The sequence below is a fragment of the Capricornis sumatraensis genome, chromosome 17 (assembly GCF_032405125.1).
Source record: "Capricornis sumatraensis isolate serow.1 chromosome 17, serow.2, whole genome shotgun sequence".
Lineage (NCBI taxonomy): Eukaryota > Metazoa > Chordata > Mammalia > Artiodactyla > Bovidae > Capricornis > Capricornis sumatraensis.
The window spans coordinates 64,197,843-64,217,165 of NC_091085.1; the positions used below are offsets into that span (position 1 = coordinate 64,197,843).

The window sequence follows — 19,323 nt, forward strand, 5'->3', positions numbered from 1 at the left end:
CAGTGTCCAGCGGGACCCACAGTTTGACCAGATGCCAAGCTCATTAATGTGATCTTAGATTAAGATTCTTGCCAATGTTGAATTGCTTTGGCAACAGTGTGTTTTTCATTTGTCCTTATTTACTTCTCTTTGCAAGCACTCCAAACCAGAAACTTGAAAATCCGTCCTGGATTTCTGGTTTCACTCTTTCAGGCACAGTGGCTGTAATGAGTACAGTATTTGACTTTGGAAGGGTCACATGGCATTTGCCTCTAGTGCTGATCCAAAAAGACTGTGTCAAACAGTTCAGCCTTTCAAGGGCTTGCTGGCTGGCTGTCTTACTTTCTGAGGGCATTGCGAGGTTCCTAGAAAGACCTAGATGAAAAGGGGTACAGACCTGCATTGCAAACCCCACTGTACCGCTTATTAGCTGTGTGACCTTGGGTAGTTCAGTCTCTCAGATGGTCCTCCGTTTCCTCTGCTGTAACATGGAAACAATGGCAGAGTTTTTTCCAAAGGGTCTTGTGGGGATGATGTGATGTGGTACGTGCAAAATGCTTGGAATGCTCTCACACATAGTAAGTGCTCAGTATATAGTAGATCTTATTAGTGTTAATCGTAAATGTTGTTACTTTTTTTTTTTTGCTTTACCAATGGCTCCAGGGAAATGTTTTCAACCAGCATCTAAAAGTTCTGTTTCTTGTCACAAAGTTATAGGGATTAAAGTACAAACTCTTTGTTTTTGTTCCACCAAGGGCTTCAGTCTCTTCTCTTCAACCAGCATCTAAAAGTTCTGTTTCTTGCTGAAAAGTTATGAGGATTAAATTGACAAGCATTTTGAAATAGTCACAAAAGTTACAGGCAGGGGTGATTCTGAAATAGTAGCATATATGCATTCTGATGCTGGCTCTGAAACTCAGACAAGGACTAAGTCACACATTTGCCTGTTTATAAAATTGTAATGGAAAGGGACAAAAAAGGTAGACCCTTGCCTAGACTTTCTGAAATCACTTTCTCTCCTGAGAATGGCTTTTATTTCTTGTAGACGCTTATGGGAGAATGTCAAAAGAAAAATCCCTGCACCTTGAAATGTCTTTAATCAATCCTCAGACCTTTCATTTCTTAAAACCTATTCCCTTCTCCCCGCCCTTTCAAGACCTGAAATAAAATGATTTTCCAGAAACGGATGACAAGATAGCAAGGGCAACGATTAATAACCCCAGAGCACCTTGGTGCCACACCTTCCCTATTTAAAATGAAAAATTACACTCTTCCCTCAGACTTTATTAAAAAGAGGATCAAAAGAGAGAGGGGAAGGGTTGATGTCAGTGCAGCCCATCAGTGAAACACTTCTGAAGCATCGGCAGAGAGAAGTCGACAGTTGAACAGCTGGCAATTTGGATAATGAAATGAGGCTTTTTGCTTCTCCATCCCCAAACATTACATTTTAAATGTAAGAGTGAAGGAGAAGAGAATTTGATGGAGAAGGAAATTTGGAAAGAGTGAAGCTTTTTTCCCTCTTTTTTATCTTTCAGAACTTTGAAACTTTAGGACAGGGATCCTTGGGGCCAACTTAGTACTTCCTTGAATCTCATGGAGGCATGTGTGTGTGTGTGTTTGGAAGAACTGTAGGCTGTGCGGGGCGGGGGCGGTGGGGGGGCGGGCACTGGATCTCAGCTCAACTTCAGTTGCTACATGATCAAGGTAAAGATTGAAGGTGAAGTTTACTACCAGCTATGGGAACTTTAGTCCTGTCCCTCATCTAGAACTTATTTATAAAACAGCTCAATAACACCTACCTCATAGAGCAGATAAGACAAGCACTGAATCCCCTAACTGGGGATTAGTTGAGATAAACATTGATATAGACACTCAGGGAATTAGAAGAATCAAGAATGATTGCCTCTCTAACTGGGATGGAGAAGGATTGGGCAGGGGACTGCTGTTAGCAGCAAAAATGTTTTCATACCTTTTTGCTTTCAACCACGTGATATATTTCTTTGATTAAAATACAAATTTTTTTTTTTTTGGTGCACTGCAACAGCTTACAGGATCTTAGTTCTCCAACCAGGGCTTGAACCCAGGCCACCACAGTGAAAGCCACCGAGTCCTAACCACCTCCAAAGGCTGACTTTTGTTTTGTCACTCCCCAGTCCGGATTCAGTAAACACTGTTGACTCCCTGTTGAAGGCTCTGTTACTCTCCCAGATCTACTGTAACAAAGCCACCACAAACTAGACAGCCTAACACAGCAGAAGTGTACCCTCTCACAGTTCCAGGGCACTCAGAGTCGAGGACCAAGATGTTGGTGGGGCCATGCCCCCTCCAAAGACTGTGGGGGACAGTCAGTCCCACCCCTCTCTCCCAGCTTCTGGTGGCATCTAAGTTCCAGTTCCAGTGGCTGCGTCACAGCAGTGTTTGCCTCTGTGTTCACATGGCTTTCTCCTTTGTGTGTCCTTTCCCCTTCCAGTGACACCAGTCACGGGGGTTAGGATGTGCCGTAATCCAGTGTTCCCTCATCTTGACTTGATCATATCTGCAGAGACCCTGTCTGCAAATAAGGTCACATTCACTGGGCCTGGGGGTTAGAGTTTCAACATAGCTTTTGAGGGGATACAGTTGAACTGCAGTAAGAACTCAGAGGCTTTTGTGTCTTGGGTTTGCTTTCAGTACGGGATGGCAGCAGGCAAGATCAGGGGTATAGGCACTGAAGGCCAGGCATCTGTTTATTTTATTATTATTATTATTACTTGGCTGCACTTCGTGGCATGTGGAACTTCCCGACCAGGGATTGAGCCCATGTTCCCTGCAGTGGAAGTGCGGAGTCTTAACCGCTGGACTGCCAGGGAAGTCCTAAAGGCCAGACACATTATATGTATGCATATCAATCTCATTTAGTGCTCACCAGCATCAGGTAAAAATAGGTGGTTTTACTCCCATTTTCATTAACATTTATGCAGCATTGGCCGTGTGCCAAAGATCATACTGAATGTTCTACCTGTATGGTCTTATTTAATCCTCAAAATAGTCTAATGTTATCTCCATTTTGCAGACTAATAAACCGAGGCACAGGAAAGGTAGGTACAAGTTAATCTCTACGCATCATGTTGCAAAGTCCAGGGTGTTCTGTGCATATAAAAAGTCCCGTTTCCTTACTTGATATTTACTTGGAACCAGTTCTTGTTCTTTCGGCTCAGAAAGCAAGTCTTCAATGTGCGGAGGCATCTCTTCTCTTTCTGGGGGAGTCAGTCACTGGGTGCTGTGCTTATTATGTAATTCAGGGCCATGGATGTCTGCTCTGAAGATTCAGGGATCAGATGGGAAAGGAGGCAAAAGGTGAAATGTCATGTCTTTCTTAAAAAGAAAAAATTATAAAATGAGCCTGACACTCCTCGATAGACTTAGAAGGTTTTAGAATCCCCCGACCAATTCTTTCAGGCTTGACAAATAACTTCTCCTTAAGCAGTGCTGCCAAGATTTCCAGGGAGCCAGAGGAGGAGGCGGAATTCTGCTGCCTCCCGGGCATCGCCACCCAGGTGTCCTGCAGGAAGCTCGGACTTGGCTGGTCTGACCCTGAACTTACGCCACGTCCTTCATGTGCTCCTTGAGCTTCACTGCTCCACGCGCATGTCGCTCCGTGCGCCCCACTCCCTTCTGCATTTTCCACTGCTGCGCTGACCCGAGATGAGGGGTGGAATCAGGACGTCAGCCTTGGCTTAGTGTCATGCTCAGGGGCACAGACTCCAAGCCCAGCTGTCCTTCTCTCCAACTGTATTGTCTTGAGTGAGTCATTTCAACACTCTGTGCCTCAGTTTCCCTGTCTACAAACTAGAGTGATTTCTGGCTACTTTGTAGGATTGTTGTGTGGCTGTTAATTTGATACAAGTAAATCACTTGGAACAACAGTGTCAGGAAAATGGTAAGTTCTCAATCAGGACAGCTATTTGTTTCTCCTCCTCTTATACTAGTCACCCCACCCGTCTCCATCTCTGCTGTCACCATCCATTCCTGGTCCCCATCGTCTCCCATCCAGGTGCCTCAGCAGCCTCAGGCTGGGCTCCTGCGCTTGCCCTTGATTTGTCTGATCCTTTCTCCGTACTGTGGCCAGATAGCGCCTTTCCACAACACTCACCTGGTCATGTCCGCTGTGCACAGCAGGTCCCACTGAGCAAGAATGGATGCTCACACAGCCTGTACCAGGGCCTCTGGGCCAGTTTTAATCACCAGAGGGACAGGAGGAGTAGCCAGTGTGCGCTCTGGGCCAGCATACTGGGCCCAGCAGGACACCATGGCACATGGACCCACTCCCTTGCGCTGTGTGGTTTTTAAGCCATGGAATGAGAGAAGCACCAGCCCCTCCCCTGGTATGAACAAGGGGTGGGATATAGCAGTGATGTGAGGGCAAAAACGCTGGCCTCCAGCCCTAACCCATTTCTCAGCATTTGCCCACTGGGAGAGCCAGTCCTTCCCTTGGCATGAGCAGGAGTTTGGGTCCAAGGCTTGTGGATATAACAGTATGGCCAGGCAGGAACTTGGCTTCTGTATCATGATCACTTATGGTTGGGGGAGTGCCAGCCCCTCCCTGGGCATGACCGTGAGGCTGGGGTGGAGCTTACAGCTGCGTGGTGTGTTGGAGCAGAGCTTCCCCCTTGTCATTACTGGGTTTGATGGCCTTGAGCCTTTGGCTGCCTCAGGTTTCCAGGAGCTCCATAGGAACCCCATGCAGGGGATCAGCTTAGGAGAATAAATCCCTGGATAGTCCCACTTTGCCCTTCTTTGCAGCCTCAGCTCAGATTTCTTCCTCCCTCGGAACATCTCCAGCCACACCAGACTGCCCGAAGTTCTCCAGAGTTGCCCTGTTCTGCCATCATCTGGCTCTTAACCCTGCTGTTTCCTCTTCCTGCATCCTTCCTCCCACACTCTCCACCCCGCTCCTTCCCAGGACCTTCTCCCTCATCCTCAAGGTCTGGGCATAGGTGCCCTCTCCTCCAGGATGCCTTTCCACCTCCTTCCCCAGGGGGTTGGCTTCCTCCCCTCTTCTCTTACCTGCGCTTTCTCCAACAGGGGCTTCCCTATTTCGTATTGTGAGTACTTTAATTGAGATGAAACTCACAGAACATTAACAATTAACCATTTAAAAGAGAATGGGGACGTCCCTGGAGGTCCAGTAGTTAAGACTCTGCACTTTCAATGCAGGGGGCCATGGGTTCAATCCCTGGTCAGGGAAGTAAGATCCCATATACCACATCAGTTCAGTTCAGTCACTCAGTTGTGTCTGACTCTTTGCGACCCCACGAATCACAGAACACCAGGCCTCCCTGTCCATCACCAACTCCTGGAGTCCACCCAAATTCATGTGCGTTGAGTTGGTGATGCCATCCAGACATCTCATCCTCTGTCATCCCCTTCTCCTCCTGCCCCCAATCCCTCCCAGCATCAGGGTCTTTTCCAATGAGTCAACTCTTCGCATGAGGTGGCCAAAGTACTGGAGTTTCAGCCTCAGCATCAGTCTTTCCAATGAACACCCAGGACTAGTCTCCTTTAGGATGGGCTGGTTGGATCTCCTTGCAGTCCAAGGGACTCTCAAGAGTCTTCTCCAACACCACAGTTCAAAAGCATCAATTCTTCGGCACTCAGCTTTCTTCACAGTCCAACTCTCACATCCATACATGACCAATGGAAAAACCATAGCTTTGACTAGATGGACCTTTGTTGGCAAAATAATGTCTCTGCTTTTGAATACGCTATCTAGGTTGGTCATAACTTTCCTTCCAAGGAGTAAGCATCTTTTAATTTCATGGCTGCAACCACCATCTGCAGTGATTTTGGAGCCCCCCAAAATACAGTCTGACACTGTTTCCACTGTTTCCCCATCTATTTCCCATGAAGTGATGGGACCAGATGCCATGATCTTAATTTTCTGAATGTTGAACTTTAAGCCAACTTTTTCACTCTCCTCTCTCACTTGCATCAAGAGGCCTTTTAGTTCCTCTTCACTTTCTGCCATAAGGGTGGTGTCATCTGCATATCTGAGGTTATTGATATTTCTCCTGGCAATCTTGATTCCAGCTTGTGCTTCATCCAGCCCAGCATTTCTCATGATGTACTCTGCATATAAGTTAAATAAGCAGGGTGACAATATACAGCCTTGATGTACCCCTTTTCCTATTTGGAACCAGTCTGTTGTTTCATGTCCAGTTCTAACTCTTGCTTTCTGACCTGCATATAGGTTACTCAAGAGGCAGGTCAGGTGGTCTGGTATTCCCATCTTTTTCAGAATTTTCCACAGTGTATTGTGATCCACACAGTCAGAGGCTTCGGCATAGTCAAGAAAGCAGAGATTGATGTTTCTCTGGGACTCTCTTGCTTTTCCGATGATCCACACGGGGTGGCCTAAAAGAGAAGTGAGCGATTCCGCAGCATTCAGTGCATTCGCAATGGTGAGCAGCCATCATCACCTCTGTCAAGTTCCACAACGCTTTTATCACCCCAAAAGGAAACTCTGTACCCATTAAGCAGTTGCTCCCCTTTCCTTCCTCCCCCAACAGCCCAGCCCTTGGCAACCACTTGTCTGATTTCTGTCTTTATGGGTTTGCCTATTCTGGAAATTTGATATAAATGGAATCATGGGCCATTCTGATCCCACTTGGCATCATGTTTTGGAGGTTCATCCAAATCATAGCATGTAACAGTACTTAATTCTTTTTGATGGTGGAATCGTATTCCATTGTATGGACACACCACATTTACCTTACCCATTTGGCAGTTGATGAGCGTTTGAGTTGTTTTCACCGTTTGGCTGTTGCGATGAGCATTGATATGAATATTCACATACAAACACTTGAGTGCTGCATTCAGTTCCTTTGGGTCTATACCTGGGAGTGTAGTGGTGCTTGTTTCATCCTTGATCTTCCCAGTGGACTGTGAGCTCCGTGAAGACAGAGGAAGACAAACACCCGACCCCAGGGGCCGGCCCAGCGAATGCCTGGGGAGCAGATGGGACGAGTCTCCAGCATCCAGAGTCGCTGTCTCACTCATCCTCACCCACCTGCCCATTTGTCCGCATCATCCCATGGTCCAGGCTCTACTGACAGCTCGACTCATCTTATCTCATTATTTCACTCCTTGATTCACTCTGATAATTTGTTCAGATGCCCGCTCATCCTTTCCTGACTGAGGTATCCCCAGCACACTCTTGGTACCCAAGTCCAGCTTTCTCTTCCTCCATGCATTTATTATCACTGACATATTATAGACAACATATATATTATATATGACATCTTATAGATAATATACTGTCGCTTTTTTTGTTCATCCCATTCTCTTCTCTCTTTCTTTACCAAGAACGTGCACTCTGAAGACAGGGACTTTCAGCTCTTTTGATCATTGCTCTATCCCTGTGCCTAGAACAGTGCCTGGTGTATGAGAAGAGTTCAAATATTTGTGAAATATACTTGGATGAATGAATGAGTGTGTTTAATCCTCACCGCACCCTCCAAGGGAGCCATGAGCATTCTAGTTTCACAAACCCTGAAACAGAGGCTCAGAGAGGTCAGGTAACAGGCCCAAGGTCACAGAGCTGATCAGCTGGATCTTTCTGAGTCACAGTCCCATCTTCTTTTCACCTCACTCAGGGGACCATGAGGTCTAGTGATAATGCCCAAAGTGCTTCCTGTGGCCTTGGAGTGCAGTATATGATTAAGGTAACTTAAAAAATAGATTTGCTTTCCTAAACATGCTTTAATTAGGCCCATTTGGCAATATGTTTATATTTCCTGAGCAAATACATCAGTCAGGAGTTTACCGCGTGATGGAGAAGCTGATCTGGGCTTGAGTCTCTGTCTGTCCCCAGCTCTCAGAGCTATTCGGCCTCTCTGAACCTCATACTTCCTAGAGGTACACAGAGTGGTGACGTCACCCAGTGTGTGGACAGCTCTCAGCACAGGTGCATACACTGTAAATGGGAGGTAGCAACATGTCACCATGGTGTGGGGAATGACAATACAAGCAGCTAACATTTATGGAGAGCCTGCTGTGTGCCAGGTGCTGGGCTCAGAACGGTGTGTGTGTTATTGCATCTGAGCCTTACACCATTCCCATGGGGCATATCTATTATTGTCCTGTCTTACTACTGATAAAGTCAAGACTCAGAGAAGCCTGATGAGTGCCAGGGTCACACAGCCAGGAAGCAGGTAAGCCAGAATTAAGGCCAAATCACCTGACTAACAGAGCTGAGTCTCTTGTCATGGGGCTGATGTATATGTGCAAATATTTTGAGAATCGACACCATAATGATGGTGATATTGGCAGAATGTTCTGGCAAAGTCTCGGAGGAGGGAGCAGGGTGACTCTTGCCAGAAAGAGCCCTGGCTCCAGCTCCTGCTCCCATTTAGCTCATTACGATGGTCCAGGGTCTTCGGTGAATGCAGGTCCCATTCTTTCCCAGATGCCTGGTCCCCTGCTTGTTGGAGTGGCTGAGATCCTGGGTTTGAACCCCGGCTGCCAGTCCCCACCTCTGCTGTAACCTTGCAAACATCATCTCTGCCCATACATTTCCTTATCTACAAAGCGGAGATCAAAATGGCCCTTTGCACACAAATTTATGAAAATTAAGTAAGATGTGGAACAGTCTCAATATAACAAATGAAGAAAACAGATGACAAACCATTAAATAAGATCTTATGGCATTTCTTAAAAAAAAAAAAAAAAAAGCACAGCAAACCATCTGGCAGGCTCCACAGCCGAGCGTTAATAGGGATGATGGGTAAGCTGTAGAACAGCATTGCCTTTCTCCTTATCTGAATTTTCTAATTTTCCTATAATGAATATGTAATAACAAAATGAGTTGTTTTAATTAAAAGGGGGGGCAGTGAGACAGTGTTCGTGAAAGCACTTTATAAACTGTCAAAGGCCCTATGAATTAGCTCTCATTATGGCCCTTATCATAATTATTACTGTTACTGCTAGTCAGCCAGGAGTTGGGATTTATTTCTGCCCCGAATCTCCTTCCTTGGGCTGTGGTGGGAGGGCCCACTCGACTGCCTTCTGCCAAGTCCCACCACGTGGTCCTCCATTGACACCTGCCGACTTCTCGGCACTTCTGCTGCCACCACTCAACTGGAAGGCAGTATCACCTCTTGCCTGGAGCGCTGTGATACCCTCTAACTGGGTTCTCCTTGTCCGTGCAGCATCCCCAGTATCTTTGAGAAATGAACTTTCTTTTATGTTTTTGGATTATTTAAAATTTTATTTATAATCATTTTATCATCAATCATCTATCAATCCATATATCATCTATTATCTCTATCATCTATCTATCCATCATCTGTCTCTATCTATCTACATCTAAATATCTATCTTGCAGTTTTATTGAGAAATGTTTGACATACAGCATTGTCTATGTTTAATGTGTCCCACATAATAATTTGACCTACATACATCATGAAATGATGACCACAATAGATTTAGTGAATAGCCATCATCTTCTATAGCTAGATACAGAAGAAAAGAAACAAAGTATTGTCTTTCCTTGTGATGAGAACTCTTAGGATTTATTCTCTCAGTAACATTCATATGTAACAAATGAGAGTGTTAATTGTATCAGTCATGTGGTAATGACATCCCTAGGACTTCCTTATCTTGTAACTGGAAGTCTGTACCTGTTGACTGCCTTCATTCAGTTCCCCTCCTCCCCAACCCCTGCCTCTGGGAATGACAGACCTGATCTCTTTTTCTCTGAGTTTGTCTGTCTTTTGAAGTATAATTGACCTAAAACACCATGTTAGTTCCTGGTATACAGTACAGTAATTCAAAATTTCTATATATTACAAAATGATCACGGTAAGTCTCATTATAGTGTGGGGAATATAGTCAATAATAATATAATATCTTTGTACGGCGACAGATGGTAACTGGAGAAATGAACTTTTAGATCAAAACCCTCACTGGCTTTCCACGGAACTTGGTATAAAATCCGCCCTGCACCTAGACACCGGAAAAGAGACCCAGAGAAGTACCTGGCTTGACTTAGATGGTTTCGGATCCTGTAGTTTGGTATTGGTATCTGACTCATGCTTTTGCATCACTTTGCATAGACGGTGTAGAAGGACTGCATTTTGTGGCCTGAGGGTCTGTACATGTTTGTACTCTCAATACAGAAAATGAGTGAAAAATGTTAATACACTAGTGGATTTATTTTTATTTTCTGACGTAGCTCGTATCAGGGCTGAAAACCTCAAGTTGTGTCCAGACAGTAGGATATTTTTATTATATTACTTTTTCAGTGCTCCATTTTTTTTTCTAATAAACTGTTATAAAACAAAACAAACAAACAAAAAATCCCCTTCCCAGTGCTATGCTGTTGTCCTTGCCATCCTCCTCCTCTCTCCTCGCTCCTGCAAGTTCTTTCCTTGGACACTTGAATTGTGGGCTCCCCAATCCTGGACAGTGGAGGGCAAGGCTGTTGAATGAGGCTTATGGTGAGAGGGTCAAGGAAGGGTTTCTTTCTTTTTGCTGGGGCCAAGTGGGTGTGGTTGAATATATGTAAATTGTGCGTACAACTCATGGTGCCTAAACTCACCCTGTAACCAGCAGGCAGTGTTCAGGGTGTAATGTGCTTATATGGTAAGGTGCAGATGGTGTAATTAAGCAGCTTTCTCATAGCTCACCTGTCGTCTTTGCTTCTTTGTTCCAACTCAGGAGGCAACCTTTCCAAACAAGACTGGACCATCCAGTGGCCCACCACGGAGACGGGGAAGGAGAACAACCCTGTGTGCCCCCCGGAACCGACCCCGTGGATCCGCACCCACCTCTCCCAGAGCCCCAGGGTCCAGTCCAAGTGCGTCCAGCACTACTGTCACGCCAGCCCCACCCTGGGGCCGCCCGTGTACACCCACGTGGACAGGCTCACCGTGGACGCCTACCCGGGCCTGTGCCCGCCCCCGCCGCTGGAGTCCGGGCACCGGTCCCTGCCCCCGTCGCCCCGGCAGCGGCACGCGGTCCGCACCCCGCCGCGCACCCCCAACATCGTCACCACCGTGACCCCGCCGGGCACACCGCCCATGAGGAGGAAGAACAAACTGAAGCCCCCGGGGACCCCGCCGCCCTCCTCCCGGAAGCTGATCCACCTCATCCCGGGTTTCACGTCCCTGCATCGGAGCAAGTCTCACGAATTCCAGCTGGGTCACCGCGTTGACGAGGCCCACACGCCCAAGTGAGTGCATTTGGTGGGGCCCCCCGGGGTGGCTGAGCCTCCCAGTCAGCCAAGCCACAAATCGGCTGTATTCCCCTCCTCCTGTTGAAGGAAAGGTGGAGTTTCTCTAACGGCTGGGCTGGAAAATGAATAGAAAAGAATTTCCCAGAAATGACCTCTTTTTATATCATTCATGCTCTAAAGTCAGATTTGGAAAACTGTAGCCCAGGAGCCAATTCTGAATTCATTGCACCCCATCCAGATTCATTCCCTTCTGTTTTGTCTGTGATTGCTTTCTTGCTGCGATGGATGAGTTGAGTATGGCCCACAGAGTTGAAATCTTTACCATCCAGCCCTTTTGGATGGAACACTTGCCAGTCCCTGCAGGGTCTGCTCTAGTGCTGCCCCTAGATATAGGGTGCCAGCTGCACATGCGGCCTTCTGCTTTCTGGAAGCTGCCTTAAAAAAGAGTAAAAAGAAACAAGTGTTATTAGTTTCCAAAATACGTCATTGAGCCCAGTCTATCAAAACATGATCATTTTAGCACAGAATTAGAGTAAAATATTACTTTGGAATTTTTTTTTTTCTTTTCTCTTTATTAAGTCTTTGAAATCTGGAGCGTATTTTGCACCTCCAGCTCATGTCAATTGGTTCTGGCCATGTTCCAAGTGTGGCCATGTTCCACCTGTGTCTGGTAGCCTCTGTGCTGGGCAGCGCAGCTCTGATAGACCCTATGCGTGGGACTTGCTCTGAAAGTGGATATGTTGTATACCTGGCTCCGGTTTGGAGGGGTCTTGCTGGCAGCACATAATATCTGTGGCTAATGCTGGCTAATGAGAGAAATAGGACAACTCTCTGCAGGGTCCCTCAGAGGCTGACTGTGACCTGGGTCCCTTGTAGACTTTGAGGTTCTCTGTGTATTAGAAATGGAGGAAATGCTAAACAGGATCACAAAAGTGGGTAGCATGTTTTAAATATTTACATTTAACAAAATTGCACCTGAGACGTAGAAGATAAGGGAAAAAGGGAAGTCGCTCAGTCGTGTCCGACTCTTTGTGACCCCATGGACTGCAGCCCACCAGGCTCCTCCGTCCGTGGGATTTTCCAGGCAAGAGGACTGGAGTGGGGTGCCATCGCCTTCTCCAGTTAGAAGATAAAGTGGTTGTGTATAGTCCTGTTAGGAGATATGGGAAGGAGTCTGCATTTGGGGAGTGTTGTTTATGAGGGGTGTGGATCTTGCTTCTGGGAACTCTGACGTGGGGAAGCACTGGGGAATGTTTCATTGTGTTTCCATCTCAACAGTTTAGCGGTTGTTTCACGAGCTAGCATTACCATGCGTCCTGTGATAAAAGTTTTAAAATGTGCATCTTAGAATTGATGAAATGGGATAGGTTCTAGGCTCTGGGCTAGTTGGCAGGGGTGTAATGGAAAGGAAGAAGAGACATGGCCTTTGGTCCTGTGAAGATTGACATTAATCAAATAACCACATGTAGGTGTTATACTCTTGTGTTCAGTAATTACAAACAGCATTACAGGCCATCAGGAGAAAGTATAGGAAGCTATCAGAGCTTATAACCCAGACCTGATTGAGTTTGCACTGGCAGGGAGGTGAGTGGCGGGGGAGTTGGGGAGGGGCACTGGGGAGGCTTCCAAAGGACTGTTGGGACTGAAGACTAATTGGAGATTAAGATGGTGGAAGGGGTGGGAGGTGTTCCAGGAAGGGAGCGTGAGTAAGACCCTCTAGAGAACTCAACTAGAAGGCCTCTGTGGCTAAGGGAGCAGACAGGTGATGCAAGAAGAGACTCGTAGCTTGGGCGGCAGCACTGTTCACAACAGCCAAAACGCGGAAACAACCCAGCTGTCCATAGGCAGGTGAAGGGATGAACCCAGTGTGGTCCATACAACGAAATATTGTCCAGCCATAAAAAGGGACGAAATTCTGACACCTGCTACAACAAGGATGAACCTTGAAAATGTCATGCTAAGTGAAATAAGCCAGGCATGAAAGGACAACTGTGGTCTGATTCTACTGATGTGAGGTGCCTAGAACAGGCCAGTTCACATGCAGAGAAAGGAGGACAGAGGTTGTCAGGGACTGAAGGAGAGAGATGAGGTTGTGTTTACTGGGGACAGAGTTTCAGTTTGGGAAGTGGAAAACTCCTAGAGATGGAGTTATATATATATATATTACAACAATGACAAAAAACGAGTTAGGCAGGAAAGCCGGGCGTGGGCACGCTTTTCTGTGAAGGGCCAGGTGGTAAATACTTTCGGCTTCGCAGTCCCGCTGCTCTGCGGCATCCCTGCCGTTGTAGCGAAAGCAGCCACAGACAGTAGCTGAGTAGGTGGACGTGGTGATGTCCCAGGAAACTTTGCTTATAAAACCAGGTGCCTGTCTGCATTTGGCTAACCCTAACCCTAATCCTGGGGGCTGTGGTATGCCCTAACAGAAGCCCAGTTGTAAACAGTGAGGGATTCTCCCTCCTGAGGCCTGAAAGGGAAGCCCTTAAAGTGATTTACATGGAAGACACGATTGCATCTGATTTTAGGAAGGTTAGCAAGCTTCTGTGTGAGGTCTGGATTGGAAACACTCTGTTTCACCAGACCTATTTGGGACATCAGAGACCGAGGCAGAAGGCTGATGCTTTTCTGATTGGAGGTCGGCTTGATTTTTATGGTTTCGTGAGATCCTGAGGGACTGAGAGTGCTGCTGAGACCTCAGCGTGAGGGTGTGGGAGGGTTTCAGGAATGCAGGCTACCACTGTGGAAGATGGGAGAGGCATTTCAGGTTTGCTGGCCATAATCTGTGGTTCTGTGTCCACAGATTATACATCTTCGATATCCCTCCTTGTGTTGACCACAGAGTGGGGTGGAATTTAACCAGGAAAGCCTGGCTGGACAGACACACCATCTTCTAATCTATGAGGTGGGGGCAAAGTGAGAGAGGCTGCCCTTTGCCTGTTTGTTTTTTCCCAGCGTTATTGAGATGTAATTGACAAATAACACTGTGTAAGTTCAAGGTGTGCCGTGTGATGACTTAGTACACACACATATTGGGAAATGATTACCACAATAAGGTTATTTAACACATCCATCACCTCGCATAATTACCTTTTGTGTGTGTGTGGTGAGAGCAGTTAAGATTTGCTCTCTTAGCAACTTTCAAGTACTAACAATACATACCGTTTCTTGATACCGGGAAGTTGGTACTGTTTGACCAGCGTCTCCCCATTTCTCGCACCCTCTTGCTGTTGGCAACCACCATTCTACTGTTTCTATGAATCCAGTGGTTTTAGACTCCCCATGTAACTGAAACCATAGTATTTGTCTTTCTCTGACTTATTTCCCTTATAGCCTCATGCTGTCACAGTCAGCCCACGTTGTTGCAAATGTCAGGAAGTTTTCTTTTCTGTGGTTGAATAATATTCCGTTGTGTGTGTTATATATATGTATATACGCCGTGTTTTCTTTATCTGTTCATCCATTGATGTGCATGTAGGTTGCTTCCATGTCTTGGCTATTGTGAATAATGCTTCAGTGAACATGGGGGTGCAGATATCTCTTTGAGGTGATAATTTCATCTTCTTTGGATATATACCCAAAAGGGGGATTGCAGGGTCGTATGGTAATTATGTTTTTAAATTTTCGAGGAATCTCCGTACTGTTTTCCGTGGTGGCTGCACTGGTTACATTCTTATCAACAGTGCCTAAGGGTTTCCTCTGCTCCACCTCCTTCCCCACACTTGGCATCACTTGTCTTTTTCATGGTAGCCGTTCTAACAGACGTGGAGTGATGGTGTCTCATTGTGGTTCTGCATTTCCTTGACGATTAGGGATACTGAACCCTTTTTCATGTAAATGTTGGCTTTTTGTAAATTTGTGAATCTTCTTTGAAAAAACGTCTACTCAAAAAACGTCTATTTTGCCCATGTTTTAATTGGATCTTTTTTTTTTTTTTTTTGCTATTGAGTTGTAGGAGTTCCTTATGTATTTTGGATATTAACCCCCTACCAGACATATGATTTGTAAGCATTTTCTCCCATTCTGTAGATTGTCTGTTCATTTTCGTTTCTTTTGCTTCTGAGTCTGATATAGTTCCACTTACTTTTCCTTTTGTTTCTTGTGGTTTTAGACCAGTATTAAGGAGCTTATATTTTTGGTCTATTTTTTAAATTGAAGTATAGTTGCTGTACAACATTGTATGTTACAGGCGTATAATATAAAGATTCACAATTTTTAAAAGTTACACTCCATTTATAGTTATTAGAAAATATTGGCTATATTCCCCATGTTGTGCAACACATCCTTGTAGTTTATTTTATACCTAATAGTTTCTACCTCTTAACCCCCTACCCCTCTATTGTCGCTCCCTCCTTCCCTCTCCTCAGTGGTAACCACTAATTTGTTTTCTATGTCTGTGAGTCTGCTGCTTTTTTGTTATAGTCACTAGTTTGCTTGCTTGTTTGTTTTACATTCTGCATATAAGTGATATCATGCAGTCTTTATTTTTCTCTGACTTCTTTCACTTTAGCATAGTGCCTTCCAAGTTCATCCATGTTGCTGCTAATGGCAACATTTTGTTCTTTTTCATGGCAGAGTAGCATCCCATCGTGTACGTATACCACATCTTCTTCCTCCTTTCCTCTGTTGATGGACACTTAGGTTGCTTCCATATCTTGGCAGCTGTGAATAATGTTTCTGTCAACACTGGGGTGTATGTATCTTTTTGAGTTAGTGTTTTTTATTTTTTTGGATATATACCCAAGGAGTGGGCTTCCCTGGTAGCTCAGTCGGTAAAGAGTCTTCCTGCAGTGCAGTAGACTCAGGGTCAATCTCTGGGTTGGGAAGATTCCCTGGAGAAGGGAATGGCTACCCACTCCAGTATTCTTGCCTGGAGAATCCCATGGACAGAGGAGCCTGGTGGGCTACAATCCATGGGGTCACAAAGAGTCCGACACAATTGAGCGACTAACACACACACACCAGGAACGGAATTGCTGAGTCACATGGTAGTTATCTGTTTAGTGTTTTGAGAATCCTGTTCTCAAACAGAATACTGTTTTCTGTAGTGGTTGTTCCAATTTACATTCCCACCAACACTGTACGGGGTTCACTTTTCTCAAGGAGCTTATTTTAATGGGCTGTGACCAGTGTTAAGAATATGAAATAGACTATCCCAGACTCAATTATGTTGGAATGCACTGCCTTTAGTGAGGCTAAGTTTTAGCACTGCTCTGTGAAACTTGTGTCTGACATACAGTCATCCCTCCGTATCTATAGACGATGGGTTCTGGGACCTGTCGAGGAAGTCTCAGAGTTGGCCGTTCATTTCCATGGTTCCAACCACAGTTTATGTATGATTTATTGAAAAAAATTGTGTAAGTAGCCCATGACGTTCAAACCCGTATTGTTCAAGGGTCAACTATATACAAATTTTTTCTTTCTCTGGGGGTTCTTCTCGCTCTGGACAGCTTTGATTTGGGGATAAACCCCACCAGGGAGCAGGTGAGAAGGTTTGAGAAGGTGGCCTTTAATCCTGTGGAATGTGGCCAGAGGCATGTCCAGAATCCCTCAGCTCATTCTGGTTTCAGTTAGTCTGTTTAGTATCTGATTTCTTCTCTCCTTCTGTCTGGTAGCCCTGCTGGGGATGGTTCTTTGCTGCCAACTTGGCAGTTTTCAGCTTGCCTTTATTTCCTCTCAGTGGGATGTGGGGTTTCAGAATATCTTTCTCAACTTTTTAGAGGTCTTTCTAAGCAGAACTGAATCTTTCAAAACCATCATTTCCTATGAGTTTTTCAACACCAACACCCTGCTAGGTTGTGGGTTCGAGGAAGGCTGTGTTTGAGCACACACACACAGAGTTCCTGGGCACTCTCAGGCATACCCACAGTGGTGTTTAGCAGAGATCTGTTGGGGTTCAGTCTTGTCCCCAGTAGCATCTCATGGGCATTTGTAGGAAAAGCATGATAAGAAAGCAAGAATATATTTGCAGTAGTCCGTCTCTCATCACTGGAAGCCTTGCGGCCCAGGTATATTGGGCTGGATCACAACGGTTGTGATCAGTCTTGGCCAAAACTGTTTCTCCTGCTTTATAGGCATTCTCAAAGATGTTTTTATGCACTTTTGCCTGGAAAATCCCATGGATGGAGGAGCTGCATAGGCTACAGTCCATGGGGTCACAGAGTCAGACATGACTGAATGATGACACATTTCCTTTTTCTTTTCTTTTGCATTTGAGTTTATGAGTGTGATTTTACTCCTACGACATCACTAAAACACACACACATACACAGAGGGGGAAGAACTATTTTTTTCCTCTGGTAAAGTAATACCATACTCACAGAAAACTAGTCAATCTAATCACACGAGGACCACAGCCTTGTCTAACTCAATGAAACCAAGCCATGCCTGCGGGGCAACCCAAGACGGGCGGGTCATGGTGGAGAAGTCTGACAGAATGTGGTCCACTGGAGAAGAGAGTGGCAAGCCACTTCAGTATTCTTGCCTTGAGAACCCCATGAACAGTATGAAAAGACAAAATGATAGGATACCAAAAGAGGAACTCCCCAGGTGATTAGGTGCCCAATATGCTACTGGATATCAGTGGATAAATAACTCCAGAAAAAAGGAAGGGATGGAGCCAAAGCAAAAACAATACCCAGTTGTGGATGTGACTGGTGATAGAAGCAAGATCCAATGCTGTAAAGAGCAATATTGCATAGGAACCTGGAATGTCAGGTCCATGAATCAAGGCAAATTGGAAGTAGTCAAACAAGAGATGGCAAGGGTGAACGTCAACATTCTAGGAATCAGCGAACTAAAATGGACTGGAATGGGTGAATTTAACTCAGATGACCATTGTATCTACTACCGTGGGCAGGAATCCCTCAGAAGAAATGGAGTAGCCATCATGGTCAACAAGAGAGTCTGAAATGCAGTACTTGGATGCAGTCACAAAAATGACAGAATGATCTCTGCTCGTTTCCAAGGCAAACCATTCAGTATCATGGTAATCCAAGTCTATGCCCCAACCAGTAACGCTGAAGAAACAGAAGTTGAACGGTTTTATGAAAACCTACAAGACCTTTTAGAACTAACACCCAAAAAAGATGTCCTTTTCATTATAGGGGACTGGAATGCAAAAGTAGGAAGTCAAGAAACACCTGGAGTAACAGGCAAATTTGGCCTTGGAATGCGGAATGAAGCACGGCAAAGACTAATAGAGTTTTGCCAAGAAAATGCACTGGTCATAGCAAACACCCTCTTCCAACAACACAAGAGAAGACTGTACACATGGACATCACCAGATGGTCAACACCGAAATCAGATTGATTATATTCTTTGCAGCCAAAGATGGAGAAGCTCTATACAGTCAACAAAAACAAGACCAGGAGCTGACTGTGGCTCAGATCAGGAACTCCTTATTACCAAATTCAGGCTCAAATTGAAGAAAGTAGGGAAAACTGCTAGACCATTCAGGTATGACCTAAATGAAATCCCTTCTGATTATACAGTGGAAGTGAGAAATATATTTAAGGGCCTAGATCTGATAAATAGAGTGCCTGATGAACTATGGAATGAGGTTCGTGACATTGTACAGGAGACAGGGATCAAGACCATCCCCATGGAAAAGAAATACAAAAAAGCGGAATGGCTGTCTGGGGAGGCCTTACAAATAGCTGTGAAAAGAAGAGAGGCTAAAAACAAAGGAGAAAAGGAAAGATATAAGCATCTGAATGCAGAGTTCCAAAGAATAACAAGAAGAGATAAGAAGGCTTTCACAGCAATCAATGCAAAGAAATAGAGGAAAACAACAGAATGGGAAAGACTAGAGATCTCTTCAAGAAAATTGGAGATACCAAGGGAACATTTCATGCAAAGATGGGCTCGATAAAGGACAGAAATAGTCTGGACCTAACAGAAGCAGAAGATATTAAGAAGAGGTGACAAGAATACACGGAAGAACTGTACAAAAAAGATCTTCACGACCCAGATAATCATGATGATGTGATTACTAATCTAGAGCCGGACATCTTGGAATGTGAAGTCAAGTGGGCCTTAGAAAGCATCACTACGAACAAAGCTAGTGGAGGTGATGGAATTCCAGTTGAGCTGTTTCAAATCCTGAAAAATGATGCTGTGAAAGTGCTGCA

At 45.2% G+C, this 19,323-nt stretch overlaps 1 protein-coding gene across 1 annotated transcript in view; it reads left to right on the plus strand.

Moving 5' to 3' along the window:
- Positions 1-19,323, plus strand: part of KSR2 (kinase suppressor of ras 2) — a 439,453-nt gene that overhangs the window by 154,689 nt on the left and 265,441 nt on the right. Inside the window, exon 4 of the mRNA XM_068990000.1 lies at positions 10,678-11,191. Coding sequence (XP_068846101.1) covers positions 10,678-11,191 — 514 coding nt within the window. The remainder of the gene's footprint in view (positions 1-10,677; positions 11,192-19,323) is intronic.